Source organism: Scleropages formosus, chromosome 12 (genome assembly GCF_900964775.1).
Source record: "Scleropages formosus chromosome 12, fSclFor1.1, whole genome shotgun sequence".
In the NCBI taxonomy this organism is placed as follows: Eukaryota; Metazoa; Chordata; class Actinopteri; order Osteoglossiformes; family Osteoglossidae; genus Scleropages; species Scleropages formosus.
The window spans coordinates 28,933,357-28,955,402 of record NC_041817.1 but is presented as its reverse complement, the minus strand read 5'-3'; the positions used below and the strand labels follow the sequence as shown (position 1 = coordinate 28,955,402).

General features: G+C 51.2%; 1 protein-coding gene across 1 annotated transcript; it reads left to right on the top strand.

The window, feature by feature from the left end:
* The first annotated feature begins 5,485 nt into the window (after positions 1-5,485).
* On the top strand, positions 5,486-21,256 carry LOC108928720 (tissue factor pathway inhibitor-like). Its single transcript, XM_018742787.2, has 7 exons — positions 5,486-5,939; positions 14,531-14,734; positions 17,636-17,812; positions 18,620-18,691; positions 19,079-19,132; positions 19,272-19,451; positions 20,051-21,256. Exons 1-7 carry the CDS (start codon positions 5,855-5,857, stop codon positions 20,125-20,127), a joined length of 849 nt encoding a protein of 282 aa, XP_018598303.2. The 5' UTR covers positions 5,486-5,854; the 3' UTR covers positions 20,128-21,256.
* The last annotated feature ends 790 nt before the right edge of the window (positions 21,257-22,046 follow it).

Sequence of the window (22,046 nt, the reverse complement as noted above, 5' to 3'; positions counted from 1 at the left end):
TTTGCGTCACCGAGTGCTCAGAAAGTGTGCGGGCGCACACACAGAGACACACACACACAGACACACATACGCACACAGACGCACACACACAGACACACAGAGACACACACACACACACACAGACACACGCAGACGCACACAGACGCGCACACACAGACACACAGAGACACACACACACAGAGACACACACACACAGACACACATACGCACACAGACGCACACACACAGACACACAGAGACACACACACACAGAGACACACATACGCACACAGACGCACACAAACGCACACAGACGCACAGAGACACACACACACACACACACAGACACACGCAGACACACACAGACGCGCACACACACACACACAGACACACAGAGACACACACAGACACACAGAGACACACGCAGAACCTGCACAGGCACAGGAGAAATAAACATCTTAATGTTTTTGCAAGACAAGGCAGAACAATAAAGGACTGGATTTTGCCATAAAGTAAGAAAGAGTGACGCAGTGTGAGACTGTGCAGGAAGAAGCAGAACGAGTTCACATTTATTCCGTGAAATAAATAATTATCTGATTAGCCTGATTAGCTGGACATAAAATGACTGATGACACAGAGACATATGTTTCATAAGTGAGTCACTGAAATATCAAGTGAAAACTGCACCTTCCCTTAACAAACAGACATCACACACACGTGCACACACACACACACACACACACACACACACACACACACACACACACAGACACCCTGCTCGGCACGGTAACCACCGAGCCCCGAAAAGAGTCTGCGCAGCGGTGTTACCACAGTATTATCACAGTATTTCCACTGCAGCCACTTTATTGCTCCACACGCTTTCCAGAGTCTCCACTGCAGACAACGTTCCCCCTGCGACCGCAGTGCTGGAACTCAGTACGTTTGAGTCATTGTGGCCCAGTTTTCATCGCAACCCCCCCTTACCCCCACCTCCCTCCTCCCCACCCCACGCTGCGCCATTTATGAGCAGCGTATCCGCGGGACACGGACCAGACGCTCGGATTTACCTGTTTTTTACTGCACCGTGAACTGCCCCAGATGAACGAAACGCAGCCCCTTTACCCCCCGCTCCGTCTCGGGTACGAGGACACGTGGCTCACAGTACCAGGGCCCTCTGGGGCAGAATGTAGGTTCTCCTTCAGCGCTGTGGGCATGGATCCATTCACACGAAGACATTAATATGAATTAATTAATACAAATATACTCATGGAAATAAGTTAATTTGGATCCGTTAATACGAGTATATTAATTAATACGAATGCGATGAAAGCGAGACCTCTGCTGACCTCCGAACCACTAGCGGAGGCCCTGCGCTGTCGCCTCGTGTCCCTCAAAGCCTCGCTGTCTGTGGGATGCGAACCTCTGCTGCTCCGGGTTCATCCGCAACCGTGTGGTCCCGATAAACCCTAACCCCGGCGGGACGGGGTCCGCACAGTGTCCCTGTGAGCGCGCCGCCGTGTCCGCTGTCCTCCATCGCTTCCGCACACCGTCCCACAGAATCAGCAACGACACTCCCGCCAGTTTGGGCCCCACGCTTGTGGACGGCGACACGCCAAACTGCCTTAAAGGGACGTGTGGAGACATTTGTTCGCCGTCCACAAACCATGTTTCTCCTTCTGCTCTTTCCTGTGTCCACAGATATATATATATATATATATACATATGAATACATATATATACAGTACTATGCATGTACGCACAGCACACAGTCCATACATGGCAGTTACATACAGTATATGTACCACATAGTATGTAACTGCACTGTGGTGCTTCGGAGCCTCTCCTGGACACACCCTGGATGGGATACGGATGTCCACACACTCACACACACACACACACACACACACTCACACACACACACACGCAGAGTGAGGAAAGAAGAAATCATCATCGTAAAAGTCCACAAGTCAGAGAGCGGCGCAGTTCCAGTACTGTGTGCGGAGCCACTTAGAGATTATTGATTAATCTGCGATTGACTAATCGATGTTTGCAGGCATTTTTACTAACGAGCTGCTTGCATCATTAGCAAATGAAAGTGGGGGGTGGGGGGCGTCCCCATTGGCCATTAAAGCATTGGCAGAATGGGATGGAAATGACAAGGCTGCATTGCGCGTGCGAACACAACACGGTCTTTTTGTCGGGAACACTTTCAATCTTAGGAAGCTCTGATTACGGTCATTACGACAAAGTGAAAAGGAAATGTAATTAAGGGATTTTTTTGCTCTTTGCCCACGGACTCCCTGTATGTTTCCTGACCAAGTGCAGAGCAAAGACGATCAGACATCGTTTTCAGCCGTCCATCTGCCCACCTGCGGTCACAGACACCCCCTGCGGGCTCCTCAGCCTTCCTCATCAGGACCGGGTTCGACAGTCCTGCACGGGGGGGAGGAAACGGGGGCGACCTGCGCGGCCCCCGTTGGGCCACAAACGCATCAGTCGAAGTAAAGCGTCTGAGACGAGATGTTTAAACCGAGGCTGGAGTTAGAGCCTTGACCACCGACACCGAGGAACACCAGACGGGAGGTGTAAACGCTGTGGGACGGAGTTGAATCAAGGTGGTCCCACACACCGGTTCTGTACTGCCACCTATCGCTGGGAGGGTAAACACAGCTCGCGTTCATTTAGCTGCGGATAGAAATGTGGTAAAATAGATAAATGACGAAAATGTAGTTTAAAACAGAAGAGCACAATTTTAAAAATTAAAGTATTGCTGAATTCCTCGGCATGGACCCCTCTTTGGTTCTGCAATAGCAGCTGCCATGACTTTAAGACTTTAACTGCTACTCCACCTGCTGCCCAGACCTCAGAGAATGGAGAAGGTTCTTCTTCTGGTAGTTTGGTGGTTACTCAGTGCCGAGTACCGTGTTTGTTCATCAGCTCAGCTGAACAGAGAGGTTAAAGAATAGAATAGAATAGAATAGAATGTACTTTATTGTTCCATTTCTGGGAAATTTGTCTTGGACAACCATGACACGACCAGTGCGCAACATTGGACTCACATAAAACAATACATACCATAACACAGAATAAAATAAGAAATAAAACAACAATCAAAATATATTAAAACCTACTGTATACCAATCTAATCTCACTTTTCATGTGTGTATCATCAGCACAGATGCGTGCAGCAGCGAGCGTTCGGCCACGAGCCACTTCGGCTTCAGCTAAACACCTCAGGTTGCTCGTGTGAAGCTCTCATCTCAGCAGCTCCCAAAAGGGGGGTGGGGTAAAGTAAATGGACCCGCGCGACACCACGTCTTTACCACTCTTGGAGGAGCGTTGAACAAACAGCCCAGAGTCAGCAGTGCGTGGGTGATGAGAAGAAGCCCCTCTGTTGTCGCTGTCGCTGTGAAGTTACACACCACACACACACACACACAAATTCTCTCCTCTTCTGAACTGAGACAGCGTGCAGTAGGAACCTGACAGTGGTCCTGTTTACTGTTTACAGGTGTGAGACCGGGCCAGCAGGTGGCGTCGTAGTCAATCATAGCTCCTGGGTTCGAATCCCACTTACTGTGCGCTGGACTCTGCGTTCATGAAAGAAGCAGAATGATGCTTGAGCAGCACAGAAGGGAACAAATACAGAACTAAAGATTCACCTGTTTTGGGCCCCGACGGTGTTGGGGGGTGGAGCGGGGCGGGGGGGGGGCTCTATTTACATTTGGCCAAACAGATCGATGGGATCAGATCTACAAAACCTCAGTAGTGCGCTGATAAAGGAGCTGTTGCTATGTAACACAGAGAATAAACAGCACATACACACACACACACACACACACACACACACACACACACACTCGAGGCTGAATGACAACAGTGTTTGACAGTAACCTTCCCAGCGGTTTGAGGTTTTTGCAGCTCTTCCCTGAGAGGAAAATTATGTTGTTTTTTTGCACATATCGGTTTACCGCGGTAAGTCACAACTGAGCACAGTTGACTGGCAGAGTCCTGCACAAGTTTGTTATGCAACGGGGAAAATGTGGGAAAGAAACAACATTCATTGTTTGGGAACATGACAAGAGCTCAGCTGACGCAAACAAACGTGTGTAACTCTGCAGGACCGTAGAGACGCATGTTGGAACCACAGAACCAGGTGCTGGAAACATGGTGCCACTTTTACCCTCTTCTTGTCCTACTGCTTTTCCACCAGTGCAGAGACGCAGAGGACGTCTGACTCCTTTTGGCACTGGAATGAGAGAGCGAGAGAGTTCCATATTCACTAGATCTGCTCCATCGAGCCGAAATTCGTACAACAGCGAGAAGCGGTTTCAGCCGAAAGCGAAGCGACAAAAACAACGTGAACTAAATTCCATTTATAGCCATTTATTAACTTTGCTGCAGAATCGATGGAGCAGTAAATTCCAGCAGAACTTTTTACTGAAAGTGAGAAGAAGGAGGTGGAGATGGAGCACAGACAAATGAAGAATCCCAGCCGTCTTCCATCGCAGCGGAATGAGCCGAAGGGGGTGGGGCGCCTGAAAATCACTGACTTTTTGCCCTTTGTGTACCACGACACGCATACCGCAGTAAACAGCGTACGTCCTCAGACTTTTTTTTAAAATATAAAACTATGTATTTGTCTCACTAATCTGTTCAACGTGACGTACAGTGTTAGAGAAGTTTACCTTGATTTACCCCTTTAAACGCTTGGGCGAATCTCACGGTATCAGAATGTGAACCCAAGACCTGCTGATCACAAGGCCCCAGCTCTAACCGCTGCGCCACCTGCTGGCCCCCTGCACACTATTACAAGAGGAGTGTGTGAGATCAGTGTCTCCATCTGTCGTCCGTCACTGGGGTGAGCGATGTGGGAACAAAGGGAACCGGAGTGAAGGACTGGGATGTTGGGCTCACTCACTCACTCGTTCATTCACTGTCATTCACTCAATCCCTCCCTCACTCACTCACTCACTATAATTCACTCACTCACTCACTGTCATTCATTCACTCACTCACTCACTCACTCACTCATTCACTGTCATTCACTCAATGCCTCACTCACTCATTCACTGTCATTCACTCAATGCCTCACTCACTCACTATAATTCACTCACTCACTCACTGTCATTCATTCACTCACTCACTCACTCATTCACTGTCATTCACTCAATGCCTCACTCACTCACTCACTGACTCTCACTCACTGTCATTCACTCACTCACTCACTCACTCACTGTCATTCACTCAATGCCTCACTCCCTCATTCACTGACTCACTCACTCACTCACAGTGATTTACTTCTCTTTATTTATTCCTTTGCTCACGATCCCCTTACTTTAACTGTGTTTTACTATACTACTTTAATATTTGCCAACAACTTGCGCGATTACAATGAAAGTACAGACATGATGATGATGATCATGTCATTCATGATGTGCTACAAATCATGACCTTTGAAAACGCCGCTCGTACGGGGCGGGGGGGTTATTACTGCGCTGACGGGTGAAAATGAGACATGATGATGAACGTGATTCCTGCTGTTTTCACTCAGAGTCAGGACCCGTCACACGAACAAACAAGTACTATCAGTACTGCGAGTAGTGGGAACGAACGGGTACCGCGACTACTCACTGTGAGTACTCCCCCGAGGCCATAAAGCTGCGCGCGCGATCCCACGACGAGTCGACGATCGATCATCATCTCCCTCCCTCCGTCGCTCCTGTTTGGCGGTTCAACCTCGGACACCGAGCGATACAGTAAGAGTAACAGTAAGAGTAAGAGTAAGAGTAAGAGCCGCGCGGATCCCTCCCGGCGCTTCCTTCCACTCCCGACGCTTCCAGACGCTTCCAGAGCAGAGCGTCGCGGTTCGGACATGGAATCGACGGCACTCGTTTCATCTGTGTGCCTCCTGCTGAGTGTCGCCCTCGTGGCTCCGAGCGGCGCGCGCCTCCGCGCAGGTAAGATCGCGGCGTTTCATCCGAACGGCTCCGGATGAAAGTGTCGCTGGTGCCGATCGGCGCTTTGATCTGAAGGCACTTAATTCGCAACAAGTGCGGAAAGTGTAACTTACAGAGCAACTGGAGCCGTGGGAGAACCGTGGTGGAGAGCAACGACTTGCCTTGGCAAGAGTGACAGGAGCAGGAATAAGAGTAACAACAAACAATAATAATAATAATAATAATAATAATAATAATGGCACATCATGTCACGTGCTGTACGTCACTGATCCGGATTCTGATCCACTGCTGGTCTCGCTTTTCTTCTTTCTTGTTCATATTTTAATGGTCAAATTAAACGCAGCGACAAGTTTGCCTCGCGCCGCCCTTATGAACTATATTTAGGTGAAAGAAAGAGGCTCCGGCAGTGGATGAAAACACACAGAATGTGTCAACGGTGTGTGTACAGTGTGTGTGTGAAGTTCTTTTCCTTCGAATGATCTCTATTTGATGGTGGGAATCGACAGTCACTGCGGCTGATGGAGTTTTGGATGAAACCTGTTGAAAGCAGCACTGCTGTTTGCTGTCTCACACACACACAGACACAGACACACACACACACACACAGAGGCTCTGCTGTGGATTTGGAATAAACACGTGGTCGTGGTCATGTTGGCCCAGGCAACACAATGTGTGACAGTCGCACTTTGGGCCCGTTTCCCGGTCCCTCCAGCGCTGCTGACCTCAGTGACAGAAAGAGCCCGAGCAGAGCCCGGTGACCGCCGACCCCTGCCGCGGCAGCGACCGCCCACACCCCAAGTTTGTGTTCACGGCGATCGCTTTGTTCGCACAACGGAGTGAGATGTCAGGGTTGAAGTCCTGCAGGATGGCGGGTCACACCCTCTCCCGGCACGGCCCACCGAGACGCCGGCCGCGGCTCCCGGGCCCCGGTGCAGGATGAGGAAATGTGGGCCAGTACGTGCGGAGAGCTGCTCTGCAGGGGGCGGTGATTTAATAGCAGAGGATAAATGAGTCTTTAGCCAGTTCAGGATAAGCCCCTTGATCACAGATACTACAAGAGCTCCCGGGATTCAAACCCAGGCCCTCACAGTGGAAGGAAACCGCTCTGACCGGGCACTGCACTCCAGGCTGAGGCCAGACCTGCTGGTCTCCACACACCCAACTCAGTGTATAACATCACATCATCATCTGAACCGCTTGTCCCAAGTGGGGTCGCGGGGAGCCGGAACCTAACCCGGCAACACGGGGCGTAAAGCTGGAGGGGGAGGGGACGCACCCAGGACGGGACGCACCCAGGACGGGACGCCAGTCCGTCGCAAGGCACCCCAAGCGGGGCTCGAACCCCAGACCCACCGGAGAGCAGGACCCGGTCCAACCCGCTGCGCCACCGCACCCCCCACTACTGTATAACACTGGGGTTATTTTAGTTGCAGTGTGTATTTGGCTCGGAGGAATATCAGTGATATCTCGCTGAAGTTGTGTCTTCAGTGAAAGCAGATGAAAAGGCAAAGGAAAGCCTTACCCATCATTTAAAAGCTGAAATGAGAAAACAGAACTCTTGAAAGGTGTTGTCATTGTGAACGAGTTTTTGTACAGCACGATTTACCATTCTTTTATGTGTTATGGTTACGGTATTAGAGCTGCCCGGTTTGGTGCTCTTCTCATGTTCTGACTTGGTTTTGAACTGGATTTTCTCATGTTTGGTGAAGAAGTGGCTCAAGGACACATCTGAACGAACGGTAGCGAACGGTTGTTCAGAAACTCAACTTGTCGGCCTTTGGCCTCTGCGTTTCAGGGCAGCGAAAGTAGTTCCACAAGATTTAGTGACCCCCGATCATTCAATAAAACACATCCAGGTATATGACTCTCATAAATGTTTATGACGCTTGACATGAAGGTTTTGTTCAGATTAGGGTTACATGCCTTCTGCTCTGTTTGTTTCGTACGCGCTGCGGTCGCCTGGTTACGCGTATGTCAGCGCGCGTTAGGGCACGCGCCTCCCCGGCTCCGTCGCGGCACGCCGAGAGCACGGCGCCGGGATTAGCGCACGCGATCGGGATTCAAAGGCGAACGCTTGAGCAGAGCTGCGGATCCGCTTTCCAAGCGTTTCTAACCGTGGCTTCGAGACAGGAGCTGTTCTCCACGCTGTAGTTAATTCCTCACATCATCTCGCAACATGAGGAGATGGGCCGAGGGGAGGGAACGTGGACCGCTCATTTGATCGGAGGACACAGCGAACACGCAGCGCTTCCTTTTAACTGGCTTTGAGGCTTAAATCACGGCGCTCACGTCCATATCAGCGCGAGGAATGACGTGTTCCCCTGGAGGTGACCAGACTTGCAGTTCTTCTCCAGCATCGAACTCTGCGCTTCACGCTTGTCGAAGTCAGAGCTCACCCCCAGCTGTGTCCTTCGGGCAGAGACGAGGGGGCGTGGCCTGGCCACGAGTGTCCTGAGGATAGAAGGAAGGGTCACTATAGGAAATGTAATGTGTTCTGTTGGCTAAAACGGATTGTGTGTGTGTACATACAACATACATACAGGTGCAAGCACTAGATCAAGCCTCCCGCGTGAGAATCGCACTTCACAGTCCAGATAGTGTGAAAGGGACTCCTGCTTCCCCGACGCTGTCTTTCTTGGTGCAGGACCAGCATGGCTGCGGGTTCTCCATGGCCACTGTAGACTTGCGTGGAGACATATGTAGAGTCGAAGGGCGCAGCAGACCTGCTCCTCGCACTCATGTCCCCGGGGATCTTTTCCAGCCCCCTTCGTCCCGGCCGTGTGCTCATCATATAGACGTCACGTGGCGAGTCGTTATCCCCACAATTAACGAACAGAGTGCATGCAAAATGTTTATGAACTTAGGAACTGAGACTTCTATGATTGTTGCGCAAATGTTTGTTATTGTAGCTTATTATTAGAAGTCCCTCAAAAAGAGCCTTTCGAATGCGCACGTGTTCCGCCCCCCCGCGCCAATAGGCCTCTGTTTGTGTGTGTTGGCGGTAGTTGAATCCAGCAGGGCCGCGACAGGGAGGTCGGTGCGACGGGCCAAACCACTCATTACTAGAGAGGTCATCATCTTTTGTCCCTTTGGCCACCTGTCACCACCGACAACTGAAGTGAAGTGACTCCGCTGTGATTCGTAATGAAGAGCCGCTCTCTGCAGCTGAGCTTCATGCGAACAGCCTGTGCGTGTAGCCTTGGAGGTCATGACTGCGTTTTCCTGCCCAGCACTCTGCTTTGCACCCTGCCTTCCTTTGTTTTACCACAAAGTAGATGTATGAGCACTCAAATGTGCCGCTCGTGCGAGTTGGGCACGGGGAGGAAACTGCGGCACACGAGGGCAACACTTCCTATTTCGTTCATGATTCGTTATGTTGGAAATAGGAGAAATTGCTAGAAAGCTGTACGACGCGTTTCGCTGAACTAAACGCTTCATCCATCAGGGGGTCAGTGCTGATGGGGCCGCAAGCGGTGGAATGACCGCAGTGCCTCCCTCCGAGGGGCTCCGCGCACTTTCGCCTCACTGTCTTACACACCTTTTGTAAGGTAGTTCTTAGTGCCTCGATTCAGGGTATGTACCTTCATCAAGAGTACTCAATAGCAGGTGGGATTCGAACCCTTGACCTTCGCATCCTGAGGCTGTGGCTCTAAGCACTGCAACACCTGCTGCGGTTCGTGTGTGCTAACGTGGTACATCGTCCACTGAATACTACAGGTAAATGTACCTTTCTGTATGTATGTTAATGCGAAGGCGAGCGGCTGACTGTCAGCTAGGCTTTTACCGTGTTTTGGAGTCTGAGGTCCCCAGGCTGCTTCAGGGGTCCTTCCTGTCGGACTCTCCGCATTCCCCTTGACACCTCATACAACTCCATTAGGAGGCATCGGTGTGCCGGAGGTCCCGTCCCGTCCCGTCCCGTCCCGTCCCAGCGAATCCATCCCCGTTTCGGGAAGGGCTGTGAGTCGAGACCCCCCAGCACCATCCCCCCGCAGAGACCGTCAGTCTCACCCTTGTATCTCCTCTTTCTCCACATTGGCCTCCTCATCTGGGGACTGGAGCCTGTATGCGGCCGGCAATTGTGAGGCATTAATTCCTTCACCAAAGGAGAGTACGGTGTACACTGTGTACCGCGGTGTGTAACCAGTGCCAGAGGGAAAAAAGCAGTTCAGTCCCACTGCTAACATGTGTTGGATGTTTTACATCATTTATTGGGCTCTTTTCACCAGGAGCACTCAAGTCTCTACGCTGAAATACCCTGATTTACCCTTTTATTCAGCAGGGTCATGTTTACTGTAACAGGACAGCATAAGTACCTTGATCAAGGAGGAGCAGGAGGTGGCATTTAAACCCAGGACTTTTTGACTGCTAGGTGACAGTTCTAACCATTACGCCCCCTGCTGCCCAGCTGGTAGGTTTGCTGTTATTAGTACATGCGGTGCAATATTGAATAGGACTCATTTATTGTTATTAACACATATTCTCAGTACATATGTACATTTATTCATTTATTTTCTCCACAGTGGGGGGGTGCGGTGGCGTGGCAGGTTTGGCCAGAGCTTTCTCTGGGGTGGGGCTGGGGTTCGAGTCCTGCTTGAGGTGCCTTGCGATGGACTGGCGTCCTGTCCAGGGTGTGTCCCTTCCCCCTCCAGCCTTGTGCCCTGTGTTGCCGGGTTAGGCTCCAGTTCGCTGCAACTCTGCTTGAGATGAGCGGTTTCAGACTGTGTGTGTGTGTGTGTGTGTGTGTGTGTGTGTGTGTGTGTGTGTGTGTGTGTGTGTGTGTGTGTGTGTGTGTGTGTGAGTGTTTTCTCCAAAGCAACGCACATCTCAGAGAGTTGCTGTTACTGCATAAAGGTTTTGCTTTTTGGGTTAAAAGCCTACCATCTGAAAGCCCTGGACCAGAAGTGCTGCTCGTGAAGGATGGTGTCCATGTGCTCCATGGACCGTGTGTATCTGAGGGCTGTGGACCTAGATCGCACTTCACTCTGCGGCCTTTTGAGTCATGGCTGCGTTCGCTCTTATCTCCTCCTCTCTGGAGCTCCTTTATTTGTTTAGCTGACGCCTTATCAGGAGAGAGGTGTGTGGATGTTTTCGCGAAGCGCACCTCCTGCCAAGGACTCAGCAGTGGCGAGGTGCGGTGGGGGCACTGTTTACGGTCTGCCCCAAATCCAGGTGGGGCACTTCCTTGGTCATCTCACGGCTGCAGTCGGTGCGGGAATTTCCACTGATTAATTTATCTGACTCTTTTCCCCGAGGTCACATCTATACAGCAGGGTAATTTTTACTGTATCAGTTCAGGGTAAGTACCTTGATCAAGGACATCACAGCAGGAGGTGAGATTTGAACCTCGGACTTTCGAATGAATGGTGGCAACTCTGACCACTAGGCCCCCTGCTGCCCAACTACCTACAGTCTTTCTCAGCTGAGCGGTTCTTATCGGTCGCGATCGCTGTCGGACCGTTACATTGAATCCATTCATAAAACATCTGTATTTTCAAGTCTAGTGTCCCAAAGGCGTTTGACCGCTCCTTGGTGGCTCTGGGGCCGGAGGTGGGGGGGGGGCGGGGTTGATCCATATTGATCAGAGGGTGAATCTGCAGCGTCCGCCACTCGGATCAATGTGAGCAAAGTACAGGCACACAGAGTACCTTTAAAAATGCGCCCGTAGGGTAAAAACGCGGTACAGAGGAAGGACTGTCCCGCTCTCCTTGGACTCAAACTCACATACTTCAGTGTGATTAATGGTGTTTTCCCACCAGCTCATGAATACATTAACCTGGTTTCAGTGTCTCCAAGTGTGTGTGTGTGTGTGTGTGTGTGTGTGAGATTATTCCCTTCGTTCTGTGCGTTTCGGTCGCCATCGGAGATGCTCTGTTGACCAGGAGAAGCTCTAATTACCGCAACGTAAACTGTGAAGTCCTACACGTGTGTTTTGTGTGACGTCTGAGAGGCCTTCCTGAGTACAACACACACACACACACACACACACACACACACACACACACACACACACACACACACACAAACACACACACAGAAATATATTTAAAAAGCGTTCTTCTTATTTATGATAAATGGGAGCCGTGTGGTAGGAGGTGCTCCCTGTCAGCTGCGACATACTGAGCGAGTGTTCCGCACTGTGATTTCACCACGGTACACACAGCTGATGGAAGAGGGGAAGCTGCTCCCACAGGTCCCGAACCCATCTCCAGTTGGCACCTTAGTACACGTCCCCCCAGGCAGTACCAATGGGGCCGATGAGTCAGTGAAGCACATGAGCTCAGAGTGTTTCCACAGGCCGGCATCCCGGGGGGGGTGTGTGTGTGTGTGTGTCTGTGTGTCTGTGTGCTCCTGGGGGGATGGGGTGGTGCGGGTTAAGCCTCTTTCCCTCTGGTTATTGAGCTCCAGCTTCCTCACATCCCCCAGTGTTTACGTTCATACCCGTAAGACTGATTCGTCCCCAGCGGTCTGCATAATTAGCATAATTAGCCCAATCAGCAGGACGGTTACAGTCCTGATGCTGAGATTTCTTCGACATAATAATAATGATGATGATGATAATAATAGTAATCATACTAAGCGTTAAAATTAACGTTCGTGACAGGAGGCCCACGGGGGCTGTGTACATGTACAACAGGGTATACTGAGCTCCTGCTGTTGAACCCTCTAGTGGGATACCAGCGTTACCCTGGTAAAGTTTACTTCCCTGCCTCTACAGAACTGGCTATGACTGTGTGGTCCAGCAGGAGCAGGGGTCTTACTCATCCCTGTGTCAGTGCTCTGAGTAATGATTACTACGTACTGCTGTTGGTGTGCTCTTTGTGTCACTCAAGTGTCTTCAGCCCCGGTTGCCCAAATCGGGCCGTGAACTCAGACAATAGTGGTGTCGTGACTCAATAACCAACCCAAAGTGTGGCGCCTCTAGCGACAGTGAGTCACTGTTCCTGCGGACGGCATGTCTGCACCGACGGACCCGACGATGATCCTACGTGGTGACGGGCGCGACCGCTGTTCAAACAGCAGCACTTTGGATCAAATCCCAGAGACGCAGAGTCATCGGGGTCCACAATGGCAGCTGTAAGAGTAACAGTAAGGGTAAGAGTAATATCAGCACAGCAGCCAAGGGTAAATGGAGGGAAACAAAAGAGTTCATTGATCAGCTACATCCTGCTCTTTATATATTAGCAGAGCTGTCAAAGTGCGTATTTACCCCAAATAAACAAACAAACAAACAAACAAAAAACCAACATGGTCAGTCTGCCAGTGTCTGTGCAGCCTTATGAATGGTGAGCCTGGCGCCTGGTCATCCCAAAGTGGACTTACTGTGATGTACAGCCCAGGAGTGGCGCGTCGGACCGCACTCGGTCACTCGGTCCTTCGGTCACGCGCTCCCGTCCAGGTCGTCCCCCCACCAGCAGGGCGGCTCACTTTCAGAGGATCAGGTATGACCGCAGTTTGAATTCCACAGACGCTAGAAACAACGGTCACGGCATCGATACGGAGACGAGCCGGGGGGGTGGTAACATGGCACTCGCTGATCCCCCCCCCAGACAGGCGCGTCTACCTTCAAACATGGATCGTCCACATTGGCGTTTGTCTGAGAGCCACGGGCACGACGGCAGAAACCCCTCTGATCGGGGGGGAGGGGGGCTGGGTGGTGCCGGGGTGGGCAGAGCCGCTCACACCCATCCGCTGGATTGCTTCTCCCTCTGATTTCCCCCGGATGTGTGATGACTGTAGCTAGCAGGGCAGTCAGAGCCATCACCTCACACACTCAGAACCAGGGTTCGAATTCCCACTCCAGCTGTTGTGCCCTTGACTGAGGTACTTACCCTGAATTGATAGAGTAATGTTACCCTGGTGTATGAATGGGTAAATCAGTGTACGAACCCCACACTGCGAGTCCTGGAGAAAAGGCTCAGACAAATGAAAGCACTCGGAAGCCCTGAATGGTGCGTGTCCACGCCCGGCTCTCGAGTCACCATCACCTGACCAAGTGATGAGAACCAGGTGCGGCTACAGGAATTCGGAGGAGCGGAGCTCACTTTTACTGTGTGTATTTTTCACTGTTTGTTTTGTCGATAATGAAAACTGCACCCTGGACCACATCACGCTGGGTCACTCCTCGAACGTCACGGTACACTAACTACACACCCACCCTACGCCTAGAAGGTGGCGCAGTGCTCAGAGTTCTTAGTTCCTACTTTGTAGTCAGAAGTTCCGGGTTGGAGTCCCACCTCCTCTGGCTGCGGTGCCCTTGATCAGGGTCCTTACAGTGAAATGACTCAGTAAAAATTACCCTGCTGTATCACTGTGTCAGTCACTAAATGGTGTTGGACTCATTCATGGAGCTGTCATGAGATCAGGAGAGAAGCGGCTCACAAGGACATGGGTTCGAGACCCTTCGGTTAAACACACGTTTTTCGGCCTCTCAGTATCTCGTGGCTTGGAGCCGAAGGAGGAGGTTCAAGTCCCCAGTGCTTCAGTGTGACGTTCAGCTGATTCCCAGGTTTGGTACGATAGTGGTGTCACCCATGGAGATCAGCTCAGTCACGGGTTCGAGAGCCCAAGTAACTCGCTCGTTTTGCTCACAGGTGAGGGCGAGTGGCCCGAGCTCCGCCTCTTCCACCACTCGTGCGCCCTGAAGAAAGACGAGGGTCCCTGCAAGGCGCTGGTGGAACGCTTCTACTTCGACGTGGAGACGGGCGGCTGCGAGCGCTTCGACTACGGCGGTTGCCAGGGCAACGCAAACAACTTTGAGAGCCTGCAGAAGTGTGAGGACATGTGTCTCGTGAGACGTAAGTGTCCACCAGAGTCCCGCCTTCGATGCGGTCCTCTCTCGCGTTTGACCAGCGTGAGGGTTTGACCGTGAAGTCAGCTTCCGCCATCCTGCCATACCCCGCTGTCCACAGCACACTTTCCATTAGTGACCGCAGCTTGACCGCGGTCACAGTGCCTACAAAGTGACGCCTCGTCTGGCTCCCTGAACCGCTCTGCTGTTCGGATGTTCCCTGGGGGGGTGTTCAGCTGGAGTGCTCCGTGTGCAGGCTTGCCGCGCACAAAGGCTGATGGGAAGGCTGAGGGAAACCCGAATCGCCGGATGCGTTTTCAGCACTGCGGGGGAGCAGTTCGGACATGTCCTCACAGTCCCGTGTGTCCGCGCAGCTCCAGAGCACGTATGCGGTGAAACGCAGCAGGAGGCGCGTGTCCCGTTCTGTGATTTTCCATTTGTGGGGGTCGGCGGGGGGGGGGGGGGGTGTTTTTACCTCTGTCTGGCAGCACATTTCGTATTTTTTAAAGGTTGATGACCGTGCTGCGTGTCTACTAGTCCCTCTGATGATGAGGGTGTGAAGAGATCCATCTCCCCGTGCTCCCAAATCAGCTCGATGTTCTGGATCCCCGCAAAAGCAGGACCGGTTTTGGTGCGCGGATGTGGGCGGAGCCTGTGGGCAGGTACCCGCACCGGGATACGGACACGCCGGGTGCCGTTGCTAGGAGCCCCTCTTATTTCACAGCTGTCGTGACCCACATGTTTCTCTAGGCTTGTGGGAGAGGGAGCGTCAACAAGGAACGAAGTGGTGTCTTAGGGGGCGGGGCTTTCCTGGATTCCTCTAAAGTGAGCTCATCCATCCCCACGGCTCTGCTCCGCCAACACGCGCACACATCTCGCGCTCCTCTCCCTCGGCAGCACTGCAGATCCCCGACAGGACCTGCCCACACGGTTACACAGCTCCGCCCACTCGTGTCCTAAATCGCCGACATGGGCCGTGAGCGAGGGGTACAGAGCCAAACCCACCTGCTTTGTGCGCTTGTCACCCTTCCTGGCTCTGATGTCCCGGGGGTGGGGGTTCGTACAGTTTGGCTCCAGGAAATGATGACGTAGCGCTGCGACGCCGGCCCCTTTCGCTCTCTTCCATTGAGAGCGATGACCGTCACAGCCGGCTGACAGCGCCCTCTAGTGGGGGCCGCGGTCGCTACGCGCGGCTGCATGGCGACGGTCACTCTGGGTTCGTGGGAGGTTCTCCAATCAAAATATGCTTGTGATATTAGTCACTTCTTTTTCACAAATTTTCCTGAAAATGATAACAAGAAAGCTTAGAAAAGGGGCTCACAGTGAAGCGGAGTCAAATCTGGGGAACTTTCTTGTAACTGTTCACCTGCCGGCGTCCGGTTCCCTGTCGCACCTCGGGTTCCGCTTTGGAAAACAGCTTCTCTGCTCTCAGTTACTGATGCCGTTCAGTTTATGAAACACGTTGTTGACCTGCGGAGGGGAATTTCTAAAGGGGATGAGCAGCACTAATTTTGCATTGCACTTTGTTATTTAGGAGGGGGATGTGGTGCCGCAGCGGGTTTGCGTCCCGCTCTCTGGTGGGTCTGGGCTTCGAGTCCCGCTTGGGGTGCCTTGTGATGGAGCGGCGTCCCGTCCTGGGTGTGTCCCCTCCCCCTCCAGCCTTACGCCCCGTGTTGCCGGCCAGTTCGCTGCGACCCCACTTGGGTCAAGATGCTTTGTTATTTATCGTTTGGCATCTTCTGGTGTGTCCGCGCACTTTGCTGCCACTTTGCCAAGGCTGTTCCACACCGACGTCCAGGTGCTCCATCTCAAATGCTGTCGTCCGCAGTCATTTTGGGGTGAATTTGGAGAACTCCAGCTCAAGTTGTGCGGTGGAAAGGACACATTTGTGCGGTGTGCTGCGACCTTCACCGCTGAGCCACACCTGACCTGACGCTCCACAGCCATCCTCTTCCTTTATGTCCTTCACACTCGCTTTTCCATTCCATTCATTCTTGTTGTTTCTGGAAAGTAAAATAAGTAGTAAAGTAAGTAAATTAATTGTTTTTGGAAGAGTAAAAACCACAACGCAAATAGACACGCGGTCTCGCCTTACGAACGCAGCACAAGCGACTTTCCTCAAGAGCAGGTTTGCTTTATTGCCCGTGCAGCTAATAAAGGCACAATAACAAAGCGATTCCCGAGTAACTCGAAACGAGCTGTGAACACTGTGGAGGCCAGTTGACTTGAGGTGGTCTCTCTTTGGCCCCTTTACTGCCCCCTAATGGCTGCTTGCAGGTGACTTTTGCTCCGAACAAAGTCTGAACGGAACAAAGAGCGCAGTGATTAGCGCCGCTGCCTTCGGACTCAAAGGTTCGAATCCCACTTCCAGCTATAGTACCCTTGAGCAAGGTCCTTACCCTAAATTAGCCCAGTAAAATGACCCAGTTGTATAAATGGGTAAATAATTGTACCTTCCTTAGTGCTGTGAGTTGCTTTGAAGAAAAGTGTCAGATAAATGTCATGAAGAAATTAGAACTAGCAATAAACAGTTAGAAAGATGCTTGTATGTTTAAAAATTTGTAACGCAACGACCCAGTGCGTTCACACAGCGTGTTTCCAGTGCGATCTTGGTCACGATCGGCTGGACTCGGTGGAGGCGAACAGGTGAAAGAGGAAATCGACATGCGGCCGATGCGCTGCGCAGGGAGGGCATCGCGGGGGGGTCAAAGTGTCTCCGAGGGACGTCTCATTCGGAAACTCTACTGTCCCACTTGAGTCTTCGTCCAGTGGCGCATGGTGGCTGGTCGCTGAATGTCACCACCTGAACAGCAGGGGGCGCCCTTTAGCGATGGCTATTTGGACCATAAACGGGGGCTCGTACCGCGGTGCAGCCTCCGCGTTTGACCGTTGTCCCTGTCGACCCCAGAGGACAAGAGCCCGTGTCACTTGGAGGAGGAGACGGGGCCGTGTCGCGGGATGGTGCTGCGCTACTTCTACAGCATGGCCAGCCGCCGCTGCGAACGCTTCTTCTACGGCGGTTGCTTCGGCAACGCCAACAACTTCCGGACGGAGGAGGCGTGTCGGGCCCGTTGCCATGGAAACAGTAAGTGCCCCGCCTCAGATCCCATATTGCTTTATTGGAGGGAGCCTCACGTTGACCACAGCGGCATCTGTGACCGTGACCGGAGCGTTCTGAATGGCGCCGGGAGCAACACACACTTCATCAGAACCCAATGCATCACAGAGCCAAAACACACCCACGTTCACGGTCCTTAGATAATGTTTTCATTTCTTGTTCATTTCATTTTCTCCAAAGTGTCAAGCTTCTTGCACCAAGTAATATTTACTGCATCGGTTCAGGGTTAGTGTCCCGTCAGTGCAAGTACAGAAGGAGGAAGGATTCGAACCCGAGTCCTTCACAGCACAAAACGGAAGCTGTAACCACAGCGCCCCCTGCTGATAAACAGGCTTCCTGCTCAGGGACTCCCACTAATGCCTGAATGTTACGTCCGGAAGTTCATTGTTTCTTTCCCACGTCTGAGAGACGCATCTCCCCTGAACAGTTTAGTCGTTTTCCTTGCTTTTCTCTAAATAATTATGTTTCACAATTTCTCATCATATTAATGTCTTTCGGGGTTAATGGAAAATGACTCGAATAAGCAGTGACACACACTGGGCAGCTCACCGACAGAACATCACTCACACATCGGCACACATTAACGGTATAAAGCGGTGGAGCTGTGGAACGCTGGCGGTCTGTTCAACGTGTGGCGTTCAGCGCAACACGCCCACCGGAGATGCCAAAGGGCCAACGGCAGTCCCCTCCAGGGTCACGGTCACAGGACCGCACGAGCGACTGACTGGACCGGCTCTCTGGGTGCGTGACGTCTGTCCTCCTTTCCGTCCAAAGGCATGGAAACACCAAGCGACACGAGGGCAGGAGCCGACTCCAGAGCCAGAGCCCAGGACGTTGAGTCCAGCGGTAAGACTGTGTGTGTGTGTGTGTGTGTGTGTGTGTGTGTGTGTGTGTGTGTGTGTGTGTGTGTGTGTGTGTGTGTGTGTGTGTGTGTGTATTAGGCGTATTAAATACATTTTCGAGCTCAGCAGAGAGCAGCAGGACACACCCCCGTCTTCACGCTATTCGTTGAACGCAACTGGCACTGGAAGTGTGTTTGTAACTCAGGAGTCACTTTTACTGCTACGTCGCACTCAATCAAAGGTTCATGATACATGATACGATAACGCTATCAGTTCCCTTTTTCTAAACGATTTGGATATAACAGAAATAAATAATTAAGTTTTCTAAACAATTTTTTTCAAATGAATATTTTTTAAAACTTTTTGAAAATCTTTCCCTCTCTATCCCCAGATGTGCTTCCCCAAAATGCATCACACACCCAGGCGAAGCTTCCCAAAGCCACAGGTATGTGCCCCCCCCACCCCGGTCTGCACCCCCAGCTCAGCAGTACCACGAGTACGATGCCATAGACCCTTCGGCCGACGCCACGGATGCTGCTCTACCTGGCGCTGGGGATGAACGCGCGGACCCTTTGTCCCTGCAGGGGGCGCCGCGCCAGCTGCCTGCCAGGCCCCCATCCACAGGGGCACGTGCGGAGACGCGGTCAAGAGGTACGGCTACAACGCGGAGCTCAGGAGGTGCCAGTCCTTCCGCTACAGCGGCTGCGGCGGCAACAGCAACAACTTTGAGTCCAAGAAGGAGTGTGTGAGGACCTGCATCAGGGGTGCGTGCCAAACACATTTTGTTTCTCGTGTCTCGTACGAGAGCGCAGCACAAAGTGACGCTCATCTCAAATAGCTTTTGGAATTTATTCGTTTAATAATAATGATTACACAAAAATATATCATTTTATAACATGGAATAAGTGTTATTTATTGAATAATATTTAAGAAATATATAACATTACAGAAGTCATTATTGTCTAACTTGACAGTTCTCTAAAGCCACAAACCCATTTATACAGCAGAGTCATTTTTACTTTATTAATCCAAGGTGAGCAGTACATTGTTCAGGTTTTTACTGTACATGTTCAGGGTTCAGCACAGGACTGGGATTTGAACTCAGACCCTCCTGGCTGCACAATGATGACCACTACGACCACTCTAACCAGTATGCCCCCTGCTGCTTGTTTAGTGGAGCCTTAGAAGTGTAAATATACTGATAGACTGAAGGTTGTGGGAGCTGCATCTGCTGACCTTGTACACAAAGGAGCGGGTTTGAATCCCACCTTCCGTATGGCTGGTTAGGTCTTTGTAGGGTTAAGGTTATTAAAGAGCAAAAGTGATACATGTGGCACTTATTGTTGCTCTTTGTGCCTCTCAGATGTGAACCCCCACGCGGGCGGAAAGAAGCAGCGCGCGAAGCCGAGCGACGCGCAAATCATATTTCGATCTGTGTGAGATCAGAGGAAGGAGACTCGACCACAACAGCGTCTGTTTAGCACTCTTTTCGTGAAGGTTCTGTGAATGATGTCAGGTAGATTCCTGAAAAGCGGATCCTGGAAGTATTTTTTCTTTCTTTCTCTCTCTCTCTCTCGGGGAAAATGCGGATTTGCCCACTACATCCATATCATATATGATCCTCTTTTCATAACTCGGTAAAGCGGAACGGATGACACTCACTTGCAACATTTAATACATTGTTTAACGCTTTTTATCTGATCGTGACCGCGCGTTTTTTACTCACTAAATTACTGTGTTCGTGAGCGCGCCGCGCCGCATCGCACACTTTCCACGCCCGACTGCACTAGGAATAAAGGTAAAAGCTTTGGAATTTATTTCCGTTTCATCACGTGTTTAGTCTCTTTTCCTTCGACTCTAAAACGGGAGCAAATGCAGAAATGAGTCACATTTCTTATTTCATAATTTTGCCTTTTTTCCAGTTTGCTGGGTCTGCGGAGTAACAGCAGACGCTGACGAAAATGTCATGTATATGGAACAAATGTTGAAAAATAACGATGTCGAACAGGAAACGTATCGTGGTGGCGCGCGTGCCAGAGCTGAGAGCGTGGGTACACCGTTCCCACAATGCAGTGCGGCTCAGTTTCGAGATGCTGCGTCAGTTTGTTGTGCCGCCCGACCCAGCAGGTCGAACAGCCCGAAATCCGCACATCAGTGATTGATGTCTAATTAATTAAGTAATTAAGCGTTAGGGTTTCAGGACCGGATACACAAAGAAGCGGATGTCGGGAGACGGAATGACGGGGGGGGGAGGACGAGTGTGTGTGTGTGTGTTGTCTTCGCGTGAACCCTCTTTGTCTCAGTCCTTACGTATTAGACATTGTTGTTGCTCATTCTCATTTTTATTGCTGTTCTCTGTGGGACCTGTTCTCTAAGTGGATTTATTTGCTTTTGTACCGAACTCAATGTACATTGTATCGTTACCCAGCTTTATGTACATATATAATATATATATATATATATTAGTATTAGTATATACACACTGTATACACCAGTGCAAATGAGTTCAGGTGTAAATCAGTGTCACCTGACCTGTCCTCTGTTGAAATTAAAGAAAAGCTCTGTGTGAGCTGTGTGTGTGTGTGTGTGTGTGTGTGTGTGTGAAGTGTGTGCTTTGGTTCTGATGCTCTTCTGAGATGCCCAGCAAGTTTTTTGAAGGAGCTCTTGCAAAGTATACACACTGAACTGATGGCCTGTCGCTCACGCTGTTTTCGGTGTGTGTGATGTGCAGTAGAGCCCTTGTGTTCACTCTCTCAGCATCTCCACACTGCGTTTCCCACAAGCATTTCCCACACACACACACACACACACACACAAACACACACACACACACACACACACACACACTCACAAGACCCAGACCTCTGGCACCAGGTGAGCACTTTCACACATTCCCACAGGTCCTCATACGAGACACACGAGCTGTATGACTCCACAGTGACGAGGAGTCGAGCTGCTCTCCTCGCATCTCCTCGCATCTCATCGCATCTCCACACTGGTCCTCCTTCTCTGGCAGAACAGGTGGGACGAAATGTCTCGCCTGCTGGAGACACCCTTTGTGTCCAAATTCAGCAGGGAACAGGTGGCTGAGTGTGAACAGAGCAGATCAGAGCAGAATGTTCAGACACTTCTGTGTCCAGGGTATGAGGAGATGGAATTGTCACAACCATCATTAGGAACTGCCCCTGATTCAGGGTCACAGTGGTCCAGAGCCTATCCCACAAACACTGTTCATGAGGCAGGGTACACCAGTGCCCTACTATGCAATTCAATGTGCGCGCGCACACACACACTTACATTTATCAGACACTTTTCTCCAAAGCAACTTACAATGAATTCTATGTAGTGTTATCAGCCTA